General features: G+C 43.7%; 1 protein-coding gene across 4 annotated transcripts in view; it reads right to left on the reverse strand.

The window, feature by feature from the left end:
- Positions 1 to 17,740, reverse strand: part of MYO7B (myosin VIIB) — a 54,667-nt gene that overhangs the window by 13,175 nt on the left and 23,752 nt on the right. For 2 of the 4 annotated variants that reach the window (XM_035132916.3, XM_035132913.3), the window contains 14 exons: positions 16,270 to 16,377; positions 15,062 to 15,229; positions 14,371 to 14,595; positions 13,037 to 13,198; positions 11,161 to 11,238; positions 8,736 to 8,863; positions 7,972 to 8,098; positions 7,145 to 7,264; positions 5,678 to 5,851; positions 3,837 to 4,064; positions 3,372 to 3,539; positions 2,233 to 2,350; positions 2,006 to 2,132; positions 813 to 982 (listed from right to left, as the gene is read on the reverse strand). In XM_035132916.3, coding sequence (XP_034988807.3) covers positions 813 to 982; positions 2,006 to 2,132; positions 2,233 to 2,350; positions 3,372 to 3,539; positions 3,837 to 4,064; positions 5,678 to 5,851; positions 7,145 to 7,264; positions 7,972 to 8,098; positions 8,736 to 8,863; positions 11,161 to 11,238; positions 13,037 to 13,198; positions 14,371 to 14,595; positions 15,062 to 15,229; positions 16,270 to 16,377 — 2,101 coding nt within the window. The remainder of the gene's footprint in view (positions 1 to 812; positions 983 to 2,005; positions 2,133 to 2,232; positions 2,351 to 3,371; positions 3,540 to 3,836; positions 4,065 to 5,677; positions 5,852 to 7,144; positions 7,265 to 7,971; positions 8,099 to 8,735; positions 8,864 to 11,160; positions 11,239 to 13,036; positions 13,199 to 14,370; positions 14,596 to 15,061; positions 15,230 to 16,269; positions 16,378 to 17,740) is intronic. The other 2 variants (XM_035132915.3, XM_035132917.3) reach the window with 2 other exon arrangements.

A 17,740-nucleotide genomic window follows, 5' to 3' on the forward strand; every position in this document is an offset into this window, starting at 1 on the left:
TACAACTCCCATGATCCCTAGCTAACAGGACCAGTGGTCGGGGAAGATGGGAATTGTAGTCCAAAACATCTGGAGGTTTGAGGAAGCCTGGTCTAAACTGTAGCTTAAGCCACACAAAGCTACAATTTCCTGCACTCTTACCAAGAATCCTAGGATTCTTTTTTGGGGGGGGGGGTTTGCTTTAAATGTGTGGTGTGTACATCAACAAGTCATGTGACTCAACAGTTTCCCTTCTTTCCCAATCCTGTTTTTACCTCAGTGACCTGTCTGATTTTTGTTCCATTCTTCTGCTACATCATTACCTGTTTCTGCTCACGTTTACCACTAACAATTTCTCATGCCACCTCAGGGGATGGGGGAGATTTGCGACTGGATCTCTCAACACTTTCCAAGTAGTAGCATATAAATTGCGTTTAATAAATCAAGAACATGTTTTTCTAAAAGAAGGTGGAGAAGCTGAAGCATTTGAACTGAGACTGCAGGAAAGACAAGGAAAGTTTTTCCTCAGTTCTTCCAATAGCAAAAGCCCATCCTCATCAAGAGCTGGATGTAAAGCTAGGCGGTTTGCTGTTTACGAGCCAGGAATGCTGCCTCATTTAGTTAAACAGCTCAATGATATCTTTCAACAAAAAGGGGACAAATGATGCACACAAGTTTGGATGGGACCACACCAGCAGCTGCTGGGGGAGTCATAATCTGCAGCTGACATCTATCAGCAGAGAGAAGAGTCCAAACCAGCCCTCCATTGGACACATTGATTCAGCATAACCTGACCCTTGGAAACTTCTCCATCTGAAAGCACCCTAAGTTACCTTGCTGCTTGTTTTCTTGCATTGCCACAGCATACTGTGACCTCTCTTTCAGTCCTTGCAGAAACATGACCACCAGCTCAGCAATGACAACGCTGTTGACCGATGTCAAGACAAACTCTTCGGCACGCAAGGTGTTGAGGGTGCAACTCTGTCCGAACGCCTTGACTGCCCTGTGAAACACAGAAGTAATTTGTTAAAGAGAAGATGGCTCCAGGAGCTGCAGGAAAGCAAAGTTCTACATCCACCTACAGCCTTCAGAATAAGAGTCCAAATGTCCTAAAATTCATTAATTCAAAGACATAGTAAAGTCTATTAACATGGATCAAAAAGCAAGGGGTGGGAAGGACGAGACCTGATCATTTCCAAAGCTGGAACAGAACCACCAACTCCTAGAGGGAAGTCAAATTTGTACATTCAGCCCTTCCATGTCTCCTTACAGAGACAACTTATCCTGCAATGCTCATTCTCAAACAAAGGGGGAACAGGAAGCACAGTACTGTAAGGGAACAGTGAGATATTATAAGATTTCATACTCTGTGTAAACAGAACTCCACACCTGTTCCTTGAAGAAGAGGATGCTTTTTAAAACTTGGGGGAAGGGCCATAGTTCAGCAGCAGAGTCTGGTGAGACTAGGAAAGAACACTCCCTGAAATCTTGGGAGAGCTCCTGCTAGCCCCTGTACTGAGCTAGGTGGACCAGTGATCTGGCTCAGTATAAGGCAGCTTCCTGTGTAAACTAAGTGTTTGATTTCTCCTCCCCCTGACATAATTGCTGAGAAAGGAAGACAGAAGAATTCAATGAAGAGGAGGTAGGAGCTGAGCATCCTTTGGTTTTTTGAGAGTTCCAAGAGGGGACTCTGCTGCTCTGCTGCGAGGGAGCACTCCGTCATGTCACCTGACTCACTGCAATAGTCCCAGGTGCCAGCCCCTGCATGGTGTTTTTGAATCCCAAGTTCACAATCCCACTGACAATGGGAGACTTCCAGCACTGTCTCCCACTCAGGTCTTGACCTTTCCTTGCATGGCCAATAAGGGATTATTTCTCAAGCTTCCTACGATCAGAATGTGCACTTATTCCAAAGTTTCCCAAGAGGGTCCTGCGACGATGAAATGCAATTCAAATATTGTGCAGAATGCCGGTGAGAATGCAGTACCTACACTCTCTCGGGCCCATGGTGTCCCAGCAGACTTACCTGTTCGTGTGGATGCCAGTGATTTCTGGGAAAGACAGGTCTAGAAGTCTCTTTTCTGACTCATCTAGGAAGCAGATCCCTTTCCAATTAATTGCCACTATGAAATGGTTCTTGGGCAGACTTGGCCCTGTAAACACAATTTTTAAAAAGGTAGTGTGGCGACCTTTTCTTACCTCAGATACTCCTCCCCTCTGTACCCTCACCCACACAAAAGGGGTTGACATTACCTGAAAATTTGGTGACCTCAAAGAATCTAGAAAAGAGCAGAGGCCACTGAAAGCGGGCATAATCCACCAGCTGCTCCTTCACGTTCTGAGGGGAAAGTCGGTCCTGGGTATAAGGGGCCTGCAACATAGAGATGGAGAGGTGACTAAGTCTGCTCCCTTCCAGATTTCCCTTCAGTGACAACCATCTCTCTTCTGTGTCTATGCAGACTTTTATGGGGAAACCCTCAAAACTTTAAAATCCTTTGCAGTGGCAGAGCTGTCTTTAAGTACCTACAAACTGCCAAAGGCCAGATGTGAGCAGTCTCCTTTTTACTTAGCAACAGCTGCAGCCACATATACAAATAAGACTGCAATTCCCCTGGGAAAACAGGTACTGATGATGCGCTTCTGCTCTCAAGAGGAATTGCAGATGTGCGGGAACGTGGATATTTCCATGGGCATGCATGTCATCACTGCTCTTAGAGACTCTGGGATACTTGACCGCCTGATCATGGAATGTGGACCGAGTGTAGATTCTCAAGTGGACCCACGTCCACTCCATCTTTCAGTCTGCAAAGTATGGATCAAGTGAGTCCAGTTTAGAATTCATGTTTGCTGAATTCCTCCAAATGCTCTGCAACACATAGGCGGTACATAGGATTTCCTGGTGCACATCCACTGAGGATAAAATACTGAAATAAGACGTCAGTCCTCCCCAAGTGTTTCAAAGGCTGTTCACTTCAGCTGCTATTGCCACCAACGTAGAGGGGGAAGGGCATAGGGAAAGAGAAAAGCTGCAGGAGAACAGAAAGAGGTAAGTGAGAAAGCAGCAGCAGTAGCGGCGGCAAATGCTCGGTGACGTGAAAGAAACAGGGTGCACCATTAGCAATCCATCACCCCTGCCAGGCCCATACACAATTTGTCAACTTGTTGAAACCTCTCAATTGTCATAAATTTGTTCAGTGGGACACCCTGCTCAATCCTCCTTAGTAAACCATAGGGGGAAAATATATTGGTCCTCTCTTCCTCTGCCACATTCCTCTAAGACACTTATTTTCTGTTCCAGAAGCAAGCACAGCAAATGCATTATGAAACAAAGTTATGTAAGACAGAAGCTATGGGTTATGTTAGTCCCAGTAGGTACCCCTGGGTGTTCTTACCTTAGCGTGAGCATATGTGATGAGGCTCACCCACTTCTCCTTGGATTTAGACTTCAGCAGCTTTGCTGGGATACACTCCTGGAGCATGTTTTGAACCAACTCATTTTGGATGGACTCTCCAAACTGGACGTAGCAATATTTGGCTCCTATCTCCACCAAGTCCTCCTCCTATGGCAATTAATCAGGTTGGGTGATTTGTTAGAAGAGGCTTTAACCTAATATCAGTCATTGCCCAAACTAGACAAATTATTCATCTTCTCCCAAGCAGGTTTGATCCAGAGGTTTGTATCGTACACATATACAGAAGAATGAATTGCACCAATGGCATTGAATAGAATATTGAAACAGTAAGGAAAGATCCATTTGTCAAAAAAGTGCCCCTGGGAAGACTAATTATGTATACCCAAATCAATCCATTTCCCAAAGTGCCTTTGGACTCCACATATTAGTGAATTAAAAACCCACCTTCTCACAGCGGTATTCTCCATATCGAATGCCACGGATGATTTGATGATAGATGAGCTCAGTGCTGACAGGATCTTCCTTAGAGTTGTGCCAGGGAGTGAAGACCTCTTTCCTGAAGTACAGACGCCAGGGAGTGTGGCGTTCATGGCCACCCTTCTCCTTTTCCATTTGTTCACACTGGGAAATGGCATCCATGATGTGTTCCCGCTCGCCGCCAAGCGACCAAGCCTAACAACATCAACACCACCCATTTCAAAGATAAATGAGGTTGTTTTCCTTAATGGATATTCTAATAATCTCAGGGAAATGCCCCCAAGGCACCTCATGTAAGGGGATAAATTGTGAGTGAAAATTACATAGTACTGTAAGTTTTATTTCACCAGGATAATTAATTAGCAGCATGGTGTAAGGCAGCCTTCTCCCCATATACCCAGACCCTACAATCACCATCTGAGACCCTTCCTCCTGCGCCTCCTGCACAAGAGGTTCAGAAGGTGGCAACATGGCCTTTTCTGAGGTGGCTTGTGGCATGCTGTCCCCAGGGAGGCTCGCCTGGCACCTTCATTATATATATATCTTTAGGTGCCAGACAAAAATGTTCCTCTTCAACCAGGCCTTTGGGTGAATAACATTCTACAGACTTTTAAATGTGTTTGTTTTGTTATTGTTTTGTTGTTTCTGTTTTAACCAGTGCTTTTTTTCCTCAAGAGTACGCCAGTACCAGCAGAAAAGCACTGGTTTTAACTATTTGTGTTTCCATCTTGTCTTCTTATCCTGAGATTTTTTGATGAAGAGCAGTATATAAATCTATTAAAACAACAACAGCCTGGTACCCTCCTACGATTCCTATCAGCCCCAGGCCAGTGTATGGTAATGCATGGATGGGAAGGTGGTTTCATTTTATGCCCTTCTCTAGGGTATTTGTTGAAGTCAGGGCAGGGGCTTGATACAAACACTATTCCTTAAAAAATGCCATGTGTGGAACTTTGTAGACAGACACATTTGTAGATATTCAAACATGAGATATAAATGCATATCAAAACCACCACATTTATTCCATTGTATTTTGAGACCCAGATGATTGCTAGAAGATACCCTGTTTCTCCGAAAATAAGACGTAGCCATAAAATAAGCCATAGTGATAGGCAGTTAAAGCTTGTAGGTTAAACTGTACCATACTTAATAAAAATAAAACATCCCATGAAAATGAGCCATAGTGTGTGTGTTTTGAGGAAAAATAAATATTTTCGGAGAAACACGGTAACAGGCCATTCCTTACTTGAGTATCCAAGGTAGGTTGATATAAATGACCTCGTTCTTTAAAAAGAATGTCATGTAGACTTTTTGCCCATGCAGACTGAATATGCACATGTGACAATTTGTGCGAATCTGCTACCAGGAGCACAAAATCTACAGGCTGCATGCAATGGGCTACTTATCATAGGGATGTTGGCAATTTTGATCTCATAGTATGACTTTCACATGACCAGGATAACCACAAGCACATTCAATCTACGTTGGTATATGTGTGTGTTTGTGTAAACTCTGGCCACATTAGAAAGCCCAAAATGCAAACTGGTCTTCAGAGCTAAAAGCACACCTTCCTTGCTGCAATTACGCAGGAAGATGGCAAACAATCAGGCTTAGAATATAGGAAATTGCATTTTCACATGTGAAGAGTTGGGCTACACTGATGGCAAAGGAAAAGGAGAGCCCCAAACAGCTGGCAGAGCCCCCCCCCAAAAGTAACTGAAATTTAGAAGAGATGTGTAGATGCCCCCCCCCGCCCCCGAATGCATTTAGGTAGATTTCACCTCACATGCAATGTTATTTCATTTCACCTTGTCATACAAAGCAATATAGAGAGAGAAACCAAATGTATCCTTCAGGTTAGTTTTCTCAGCAACACGCTGGCAAATTTCCTTTGCAATGGAGGCTGAATCTGCCGAGACTGTGATGCTGCTGCCATTCATCAGGGTCACGCTAAGTGTAATAGGCTTCTTATTCTTTGTTGCCTGAAAGCCAAAGAAACACAGGGGCAGAGTCGCACAGCAACTTTCTCCACACTTGCTCTATATTGCAGCTATAATGAGAATCCCAAATCATTATACAAATATCCACCTTTCGAATAAAGAGGAGAAACCTGACTCTTCTAGATGCTATTAGACGAATGTAATTATGTAGTAACATTCAAGCTTTTTCTACTCTAAAGCCCTTTAGTACTGCAGACACATTGCTTCTCTGCAATTAACTGGTAGTGTTTAATAATGAAAGTTTGGCACACCACTTAATTCAGCAATGCTCTTCCTTTGGTCAGCAAAGATCCTTTCCAATATTAACTTTAAAAAAATCTTCCCCATGATCCTGGATATAGGATTAGTAATATATACTGCCTTAATTGTCCCTTGAATAGCTTATGTTAATTGCCTTCATTGTTCTTGCAGCCGGAGTTGGGGTTTAATTAAAAGCATTCATTTTAAGAGCAAAATATCAGTACCAAATTTCACAATAAAAACTGAGATTCTACATAGCAAGACAGCATTATATTCTCCAGAAATGCACTTCCCCATGGCCAAACTCCAAGGACAAAAAGAGAACAAATGAGTACTTAAAGACTCACCACTCCTGCCACAGGAATGGAAATTGGTACTGGGATAACTAAGAGGCTGGGGAGCTGTATTTTGCCTATCCACACTAGGCAGGTTGTTGCTGCAATTGTGTTTTATTGCAAAAATTGTCAGTTTTTGCCACCTATCAGAACTGGAAAAACAAGCAAGGGGGACAAGACACAAACCATCTACTGCAACAATCTGCCAATGGCACCCACTGCTTCCACACTGGACACTTTCTGTGACAAAGCCACACTTTCCTCACTCACTTTTTAATGCACATCTGCATGACATCATGAACAAGACAGGTCTCCCTCTCAAATTTTCCTTGTTCCGCCTTTCACATTTTCCCCCAAAGCTCAGGGGGAAAAACTTTTTTTAAAGCCCTGAATTTAATAGTTGCCCTATTTCCCCAAGTGCATATGCCTATTGTGCTGCTGTTCCAGCTGATTAGACGGCTCTGGTCATTTCTTAGCTTGTGCTCTGTCCCGTTCCTTCTGAATTGTCTGTCCCTCATCACTATGAATCAAAACTAACACTTTAGCCTTTGTCTAAAGAGTAAGTGAACACAAGGAAGCAATTCCAGGCAGACTAGTGCAGAAAGCAGTAAAACGCACAGACCTCATAAGGAAGTTAACTGCCTTCTGTTACAACCCAGCAGGATTCATCAGTGTGAGATAAGGATAAAAAGATGGTTACCTGCAGCTCCAGCCAACTAGGTGGGTCAGATCGTGTTCCATTCATATATGTGCGCTTCAGTCTTTCAGCACAGTATGGGACATATAATGTTGGTCCACCCTGGATGAAATTCAGTAGGTACTGGAAGTATAAAGCAGACCACAGTATTAGAAAGCAAACACCTCTTCTCTTTCTGGATTTTGAATATCATTTCCCAAACAGCATGATATTCTTTGATACTCCTTGACCTCAAAGAAAAGTGACATTTTTTCCCCTATGGTTGCAAATGTGGAAGGAGGAATTTCTTCCTACCCTACAATTATGCACTGCTACCTTCACTGCCACAACCACCATCTCCACTGCCTTCTCCTCATTCATCCCCTCTTCTGTGGTTCTCTTCTGTGGTTGCCAGGAAAAAAGCTCCAAGATGGCACCAGGATCCAGGAGTGCCAGCTTGGCCCTGCGACCATGGGTGCCTGGGGCCATAGGTATCATGCAATGTGCATGGCCCTGGCACCGAAATTTGTGGGTGCCCGGTCCCTTCGTGGGGAATATGCCAGGATCCTAGAGTTGCCAATGAGGTTGTTTTAGGGTAACATCATCTCAAGATGGTGAAGTGGTGGAATGTGACAGGGTGGGGGGGAAAGAAGGGAAGGGAAGAAGGTGGGGAGGCACCATGAGGGTGAGGGCAGCAGAAGGTGGTGGTGGTGAGGGGCAGTAGCTGTGGGCTTTTGTCTTTAGGCAGTTTCCCCTCTCTATGCACACCCATCACAGACACAATCCTGTACATTCTTGATATTCTAGATTCCAACATACTGTAAAAAACAAACAAACTGCAGAATAACTACCTTCACAAACTTGTCTGAAGGACAGAAGGAACTAAGACAGAGAGACAGCAGAATCCAGCCTCTCAGATAACTGGTTTGGTTTTTATTCTCAGTGAGTTGCTTGCAGATCTGACAGTAAATTTCATCCCTGTGAAAGAAAACTACTGTAATTAGCAAAATAATCCTCATCCCCAATGCAAGACTTTTTGCTAAACAGATCCATGTACAATTTCCCTGCTACAAGTGGGTGGACTTGAAGCCTGTTTGATTACATTGTGCTTTTTGTTTTGTAAGAAGTGCTGCACCTAGATACCTAATGATCAATCTGGTAGAGATCTACACAATTTTTAATACATTTTCCTAAGGGCTATATGCAGGATTGGCTCAACACATTTTGCTGCCTGAGGCAAAGGCCCTCATATCCCACATATCCCTCCCTATGCTACATTTCTGCCCCATTCTTGTTCTTTCAAGAATGCCTAATTCAGGGGTTGCCAGAGGGCATTCCTGGGACCCACGGGGTCCTTGTTCCCACCCCTCTCCTTGCTGAAATTAGGCTAGAAAGAAGCATCCTATTGCCACCAATTTAAAAAGAGTGGTGTTCTGCATGTGGCGCCCATCTCAGTTTGCAAATGGCCACAGACAAATGTTGGCCTAGTTAATATACCAGATATAAAGAATGTTAAAAAAATGGATGAAATTAAGATTAACCCAGACTCTTCTGGCAGGTCATTTGGATGTACTCTGTAATCTAAAAATGTAAGCTGCCCCTTAATATATAATACCTGATGGCAGGACGCTGGATAGCATTGCCAATAATGAAGTGCACTTTCTCAAGGTTAGACATAGGTCCCTCAGACACAGTGCTTTCCTCCCGAAACATATCTTCCCCATTGCTCAGCTGGCTGGCCACCTAAAATGAAGCAGGAAACCATTTTCCTCCTCTTTCATGAAAGGTTATTTTCAATAAATATACTTAATTCTGCGATAGGAAATTGTTACATATAACTGATAACATTCTCTTCTATGGAACCATCCCCTTGCCTCTACACTCACACACACATGAATCTCCTATATATACTTAATTTAAATTTTATTCACATATAGGAGCATAGGAAGTTGTCATCAACTAAAACAGAAGTATCACCAAAACCAAAAGTAGCACAAAAACATATAAAATCAATAGAACTTCACTAAAGCATAGCAAGGGGGGGGGGACACACACAGGAGTTCTAAAAACTTAAATACATTCAATCTTAATTATTAATTGACCTGGAAGGGAAAGAAGAGGGTTTAACCAACGACTGGAGAGATCATAATGCAAGCAACTGATGAGTCTTTCTGGGGAGAGCATTCCATAACCAGGGTTCCACCACTTAAAAAGTCATCTCTTTAATAGAATTGTAGAGTTGGAAAGGATCACCAGGGTCATGTAGCCCAACCCCATGCAATGCAGGAATCTTTTGAACCTACAGGCCCTGAGATTAAGAGTCCTGTGCTTTACCGACTGAGCTATCCCAGCTGACATAATCTGACCATAGCTGCCAACTCCCGGATTGAAAAATCCAGGATCAGCAGTGGCGTGGCACCGGAAGTCGCTTCTACGCATGTCCAGACATGCGTAGAAGCGACTTCCGGTGCTGGTGCTGCCCGATTTCCGGTGCCCAGACATGGGCAGAGTGGCACCAGAAGTCGCTTCTATGCATGTCCAGACATGCACAGAAGTGACTTCCGCTACTGGGCTGCCCGTGTCTGCATGTCTGGGCACCAGAAATCGCTTCTGTCCAGACATACACAGACAGCCGGGAGCCGGGACATGGCCGCCGGCAAGAGCTGCATTCCAAATCCAAATCTGGGGGATTTACAGGATATAAATCCATTCGGGATAACAGCGGGAAACGGTAACAAAATACGGGGGTTTCCTGCGAAAAATGGGAGCCTTGGCAGCTATGAATCTGACTCACTTCACTAGACAGGGGAACCTGGTTGAGGGCCTCTGATGAAGATCATATGGAAGGAAGTGATCCTGCCTCCAAGCCATTTAGGGATTTAAAGATTCAATTCAATGTTCGGTGAATGACTGAAGATTCAGGACAGACAAAAAGTGCTTCTTTACACAGTGCATTGTTAAACTAGAGGCAGTGACGACCACCAACTTGGATGGCTTTAAGAGGATTAGACAAATTCATGGATATAGCTATCAGTGGCTACTAGCTGCATTCAGTATGCTTCTGAATACCAGTGCCTGGAAACAGCAAGACAAGAAGTGCTATTGTGCTCAGGTTCTGCTTGTGAGCTTCTCATAGGCATCTGGCTGGTCACTGTGAGAACAAGATGCTAGACTAGATGGGCCCTTGTTTGCTCTCACAGGGCTTGTCTTACGTTCTTACTTCTTCATTCAAACTGATGCACTATGAATGCTTATTTGGAAGTAAAACCATATTTATTGTTGATCAGAGGATCAGCGCCAACAAAATGTGTTCGGTGGGACTTGGTCCTGAATAGGATTGCAGCCTTCATTTCCTTTTAATTCTTGAGACATAATCGTCCCACACCCTATTGCAGAGGTCAGCAAACTTTTTCAGAACTGTCCCTCAGACCTTGTGGGGGGCTGGACTATATTTTTTGGGGGGGATGAACGAATTCGTATGCCCCCCCAAAAATAACCCAGATATGCATTTTAAATAAAAGCACACATTCTACTCATGTAAAAACACACTGATTCCCGGACCGTCCGCAGGCCGGATTTAGAAGGCGATTGGGCTGGATTTGGCCCCTGGGCCTTAGTTTGCCTACCCATGACCTATTGTCTTTGTGCCTTCTTTATAATGTTCAGCAAGGGGGGTTGTGGTTCTTTATGTCTTTTGAGTTCTGTGCAAGCGACCAAACTGTCCTGCTCTTACAAACATTTCTTTTTTCGTTTAACATCAAGTCTGGTCACTTGACTCAAAGCACTGGCTCCCCTTGCTTTCAGAATGGACATATTTTCATGTGCAATTTTTCTATTAAATACTGTTGCCCAGAGTACTTATTATTAAACAAGGGCTTTTTCCCCCAGCTGGAACTCATCAGAACTCAGTTCCAGCACCTCTCAGGTGGACACCATTGCTCTTATAAGAGAACAAGGGAGGCGTTCGTGGTGAGTTCTTCTGGCACCTCTTTTTCTGTAAAAATAACACTGTTCAAATCCAATGTCAAAACATAGCCTACCTTTCCAGTCAGCTTGGAGCTGCGTTTTAGTTTCACAGACGAAATGACATTGGAGAACTTGTCCTTCCTGTTGTCCCTCTAAGACAGAAATGTTCATTATGAACTTCGATCCTCAAAAGTCAGTGGCAACTGCTAAATTAAGGGAAAATATTCTCTACAGTCTCAAGCCCTGTTTCCTGAGAACTTTCTGTTCAAGCAGTACATGCAAGAATTCTGATGCAAAATAAGAATGATTCGTTTTCCACAGTATATGTTATACTGGTGATTCTGGATCCCACAGTATGAAAGACACACGTGGATGACATATCAGACTACTGCAAACTTTCGGATTTAACAAGTTCTTCATAAGGCACAGGTAATCACACAGAGAAGGGGAGAGGAAAAGATGCCATGGGAGCATGTGGGGCTTTTAGGCAGGCTTCAATAAATTCACCAGCAGATCACCTGGAATCAAAAACACTTTCTAGAATGTTGGTAGACTTTCATATTAAACATTTGGTTGAAGAAAACACTTTGAGGAGCAGAGCTAGGTTGTTTTCTAGCTTAGCCAAGGCTTTTCTGAAACCACTTTCTCTGAAACCCTAACTCTGCTTTCAATGTAGTCAGAAGCGAGACAAGGGGCTTGCTAAGTACTTTGCAGATTTTTATTTTTATTTTTAAAAAAGAATCACACACTAGACTATCTCCCCCTCCCAGGACTATAAATCATGTACTGAGTAATGTAAATGGAATGTAGGACTTTCTTTTCACACAACAGAGTCCTAATGAACTATGACCCAGTTTTCTTCCAAACCAAAATGGGTTACAATTAACAATGGTGCAATCATAGGCAACTAGCCTGTCCTCATTAATTATACCAATTCAAGTCTGCAAGGACTAATTGCAGGAAATTAACAATTAAGCCCCAGAATCCAGCTACAACATGGAACAGCCATCTGCAAAATTCCTTTCATCTTGACCAATCAAACACAGACCCCCTGGTCCATACACACTGTACCAGTTATATAATATAGCACTTAATGACCCTCTTGGCTTTGCATCTCTATGATGGCTGCAAAATCAGGATAATTATCAAGCATCTCATAGATGGCAATTCTTGGTGTGTGTGTTACTGGCAGGAGTTGCATGGGTTTGAATTAGGAGATTTGGCTCTAGTCTACAGCTGCCTGGTATGTTGCACCTACATGAAGGCCATTTAGCATCTCCAAGTTCAGGTAGACATCCCAATCATCTAGGTGGGTCATTGGATCCTCTAGGAAAGGAAGAACTTTAAGAGATTTCCTCTTTCTTATTAGGTCTTGCATGAGCAACATGGTCTTCCTAAGCAATGGTGTGTGCCTGTATCCTGTGGCTGCTTTTCAGTCCTGCCTCGGTTTCTCCTTTGGTCTGGATTTACTCTCTACCCCTGCTCTCCCAGCTCACCCCAGGCTGTTCCCCATAGCCCAGCCTTGACAGCCCCACATATAGCTTGGGAGTTTTGGTAGGTCTGCTTCAGTTCTTGAATGTAGCAAATTAAAATGCAGACTTCTAGCCTCCAGTTATCAAGGCCAAGCTCAACATGTGTTTGTAACTTAGCGTCCTTTTTTTGTTTTATAAAAGAGTTGTGAGAGTCCCTCAGTCCAGCTCAGGATTGCAACACTTGGGGGTGGAGTGAAAGGTCATCATTCCTACACACTGACTTTCCCCTCTGAGATCTTTCTCCTTCCCCAAGATGCCACTGCAAATACAGTAGTACCTTTGGGGGCAAATAACAATTTTATGGGTAACTTTCTGGGGGAGAACAGCACAGGTGAAAAGGTTCAGATGCAAATACTTCAAGGGGAGTGGTCTAATTTTCATAAGACTATATCTGTGAAAAGCAATGCCTTCCTCTTACCACATCAGGACTGTAGTTGCCTGTGGGCTGCAGCTGGTTTTTCTTGCCAAAGCTTTCATAGACCTGAGTCACTTCAGAGCTGCTTTTGCTGTTGGTGTTTCTCACTAGCTCTGGTAAGTCACCCATGAACTGCAAGATGGTGGTCCAAACGGCTAAAGATGCCTAATACGGATAGGACACACAATGAGATAGTTTTGCACAGTAATGGTAAAACTAACGTGTCACATATTTTACCCATGGGTATTTGTATGCACTTATTGAGCCTAGGGCTTGCTGATCAGAAGGTCGGCGGTTCGAATCCCTGTGACGGGGTGAGCTCCCGTTGCTTGGTCCCAGCTCCTGCCAACCTAGCAGTTCGAAAGCACCTCAAAATGCAAGTAGATAAATAGGAACCGCTACAGCGGGAAGGTAAACGGCGTTTCCATGTGTTGCTCTGGTTTGCCAGAAGCGGCTTAGTCATGCTGGCCACATGACCTGGAAGCTATACGCCGGCTCCCTCGGCCAATAATGCGAGATGAGCGCGCAACCCCAGAGTCGGTCACGACTGGACCTAATGGTCAGGGGTCCCTTTACCCTTTACCTTTATGTGCCTGTACTGAAACCATAACAACTTTGTGATATAATCTACAATAGTAGCAGTAGCTATGGCAGCAGCAGTTCAGTCAGTAGCTGGTACTGTACTGGTTTTCGCTAATACTGTAAAACCAGCTTGTTAGTTTGCCCTGTGTTGAGACACAATCTGATAGTTTCTTTTATGGAGGATTGTAAACCAATTCAGTAAATCTTATAAACTTCATGTATTAAATCTGCATATGACTAAATACATATTCTACCTTTGTTTTTAGATAATGACTGCATGAGGCATTCCCTCCCATGTGTGGGAGACAGTGGAATTTTTTAAAGTACCTGTGTTTTAAAAAGAAGTTCTGGGGAAAAATTGCTGCCCAGTAAATTAGGGTTTTGCTTTTAACTGAACAAATATATTGTAAATCAATTAATCTAGCAGTTGTATTGACTAAGGTTGCATACACACCATACATTTAAAGCATGTGCCTTCCCAAATGATCCTATTATTTGTTACGGGTGCTGGGAAGTATAGCTCTGTGAGGGGTAAACTACAATTCCCAGGGTTATTAAGAGGGGGAGAACATCCTTTAAATGTATGATGTGTACACAATCTAAATCTTGCATTCTAGCATCGGTGCTCTATCTATTTTATTTCTATAATAACATTTTGTGGCCTGCAGGAAACAAAGCAAAAAAGAATAAGATCTAGGGTGCTGCTAGTGTTGTCAGCAGAACTTAAGCAGCACAGCGAAGAAGAGTTACACTACCAGAATATCATCCTTCTCCTCATGGTAGAGCAATGGGTGGCGCAGCGGCCGTCGAATGTGTGTATGTGTAGAGGAACCTTGGAAGTAAGTGGCTGCAAATTTTGGGAATGAATATTCTGCAAGACCACTCGTCTCCTCTTCCTCTTCCTCCAGCTCCATGGCCATTGGGATCATATCCAGGTCCACCTCGGTCAGCTTGTACATCTGTGTCTTTGTCTCCAAGTCCTGTAGGGCAAAGAATCACAGACCATGACACAGAAGCAGAGAGCAGCTCTCTCTCTCTCTCTCTCTCTCTCTCTCTCTCTCTCTCTCTCTCTCTCTCTCTCTCTCTGCCTTCCCACAGACACATCAGTGCTTACTAGTCCTGATGGCTGCATTACCTCTGGGATAGAGGCAGTGTTTGGAGAACATGAGTCAGAGAGCATTGTTGCACTTGTGTCCTGACTGTGAACTGCTTTTTATACCGAAGCTCCAGCAAGGCTGTTTGCTTGTCTGAGGCATTTCTACCCTGCCCTTTAGCCAAGACCTCTACCAAACTGTGTCAATGTCGGCTATTAATAAGCATCATTGTAAGGTGTGCATAGTGGACACCTTCTCTATTAAGATAATATCTCCAGGTGGCCAATTCATATGCTGTTTTTTCCCCTGGGGGTGAACAGGCCTATACAATGCTGACTTTACAGCTGCTTACCTCAAAGCCCAGAGGAGCCTGTCCTTCTTGGCCTCCGATTAAAGAAGGTAAGAAACCAAATACTCTGTCCACCATTTCCTGGTCACTAATGACATCATATATTGTTTCATGTTTGTCGTCAACAGCATCATATTTCCTTAGCTTCTCAGCATCCTCTTCCGGCTGTTCCTGTGGATAAATTATAGGAATTCGTGTAGGAACTTGCAGGAATGAAAATCTGTACACATACCAAAACCTCATAGGCACAAAGTGCAAGTTTGGATTTCCATGGCCAGGAGGACAAACAGGTTTACAAAGTAAGTTACTAGAATGCATATTGGAATACTCAGGAGCAAAGTATGCCAGCTACTCAGAACATACAAAAATGAACCAGATATTATCAAATGTTTCTAAATCTCATCTAATGCTAAATAAAAAATCCTTCCAGTAGCACCTTAGAGACCAACTAAGTTTGTCATAGGTATGAGCTTTCATGTGCATGAACACTTCTTCAGATACTTCTTCAGATTCATCTAATGCTGTAAGCAATCTACTCCTTATAAGCCTAATTTCTGTCACCAAATTTTAGATTTCCAGGGACAGGCACAGTGGTATCTTGGTATAGCAGATCCAAGTAGTAGATACCTGACCATATACAGTATGTAGCATGCTGGAACTAGGCTTGCTGAGACCCAGCATATGCTCTTGGATTCCAAGCAAATTATTTCATTTTCAAATATAGGGAACAAGAAGATTTCACAGTGAAACTAATTTGCCTGGCTACTTCTGACTTAAAAAATCAGATGACCTTATAAGTAAAGGTGTGGGGCACCTTTAACCCTCTAGATGTTGATAAACTACGACTCCTATCAGCTCCAGCAACCATGGCCGTCAGGGATGATGGAAGTTGTAGTCCAGCAACACCAGGAGGGCCAAAGATTCCCCACCACCTGTTATAGAACCATAACACATGTGTGAAATGAACTTCACTTTCACAAACGGCAAAGTAGTGACAACAGATACAGATGGAAGGACATTTGTTGTGTATGATGAACTTTCCTAATATTTCTGCATAGACAGAACTCTCCGTCAACATGCATGTCTTTCTGCTTTGGAAATGTAGCCACTTGCTGTATGTGCTCTGCTGTGGAAGCATGCATATCTTCTGTGGGAGTTTCTTCTGCCTGAATGCCATCATATATGAGAGCCCGGCAACCGAGAGAACCTACCTTTTCTATTCTAAGCGCTTCTTCCCTTGCTTTCTTTGCTCCAAATATTGGAAGGAGATGCTTATCTTCCCTTAAGCGTGGCTGTCTGGCTTCCAGTTTGAGTTGCTGCTGCAGGTAACAGAAACTTACTATTGTTGTCTTTAGCCAGATTTATCACTTTGCACTCCCTCGTTTCCAAATGATTCCCAGCCTAACATCTGCATATACCGTGTTTCCCCCTTTTTAAGACACCGTCTTATTACTTTTTTTTCTCAAAAAACCACAGGGTGGCTTATTTTTGGTGGGATGTCTTACTGGTACCGGTATTTTTATTACGAGTCTGAGGGAAGGGAGGTGTGTGCGTCCCTGGTGCAGCCCTCTCTCCCCGGCCCTGGGATGTTCGCGAAGGGCTGCTCTCTCTCTCCTCCAAGGTGGGGACTCACTTAATAGCAATCTGCTACACTGGAGCTTCTTAAATCTAAACCAGTATAATGGAATCTATCTGTGTGATACAGTCCTAGCAGTAGCCTATACCTAAAGCAAGTAAGGATCTCTACCAGCCAGCTGCCCAAGACTGCAAGACTGTCTGAAGTTCCAACAACATAGCACTTTGCAGTGCTATCACTGATAGCAAAGAAGCTACCTGCTGAGAACAAAGAAGCCAGCTAAGCAGCAATTAAGATTGCTGACTTGGTAAATGGTAGCAATTGAGAAGCAATTGAGCCAGCGAGGTGAGGAAGCACGTGTTGTTAGGACCGGCAGTTTAACTTTTGTGTAAAGCAGCGTTTAGCAGCTCCTTTTAGCAGCTCGCAAACAGCGAAGGAAAAAGTCCTTAATAAATAAATAAAAGTCCCCAAGGCAAGGACTGCGATCCAGACTACTTACAAATCCTTAAAGGGGCAGCTCCACAGACAACCAAGCAGCATAAGGTAGAAAGAAAACTGCAGCAGGATTTTTAAAAGGCTGCTTTATGCCCGGTAAAAGCAATGAGACAACAATCAGACACGGGAGATTCCCGTTAAGAGGAAATCAACGTGCATTGAATGGAAGGGAATTTAGGGAAAGGTGGGGGGAAGCGAGAGGTGGGCTGTGTGTGTGTGTGTGTGTGTGTGTGTGTGTGTGTGTGTGAGAGAGAGAGAGAGAGAGAGAGAGAGAGAGAGAGAGAGAGAGAGAGAGAGAGAGACGCAGGGGGGGGGAGAGAGACAGACGCGCGCACGGAGGTCTCTCCCTAAAAGGGAAAACAGCCTTTGCATTCTTCAATCGCCCCTCTTTTCTTCCTCGTGCCTTCATCTCCTCCCCACCCCACTTTTCTCCCCTTCACCAAGTAGAGCTTACACAGCTTGGCTAAAAAAATTATTTTTGGATCTTTTTATTTAAAAAAATGCTCTCAGAAACGGGGAAGAGAAATCACAAGGCTTCGGCAGCCAGCAGCTACGGCTGTTCGGTGCATTTTTACAAGCTTTTAAAGGAAATATGTGTCTGTGGAGCGACA

The sequence above is a fragment of the Zootoca vivipara genome, chromosome 5, assembly GCF_965207765.1.
Source record: "Zootoca vivipara chromosome 5, rZooViv2.hap1.1, whole genome shotgun sequence".
Classification (NCBI taxonomy): Eukaryota; Metazoa; Chordata; class Lepidosauria; order Squamata; family Lacertidae; genus Zootoca; species Zootoca vivipara.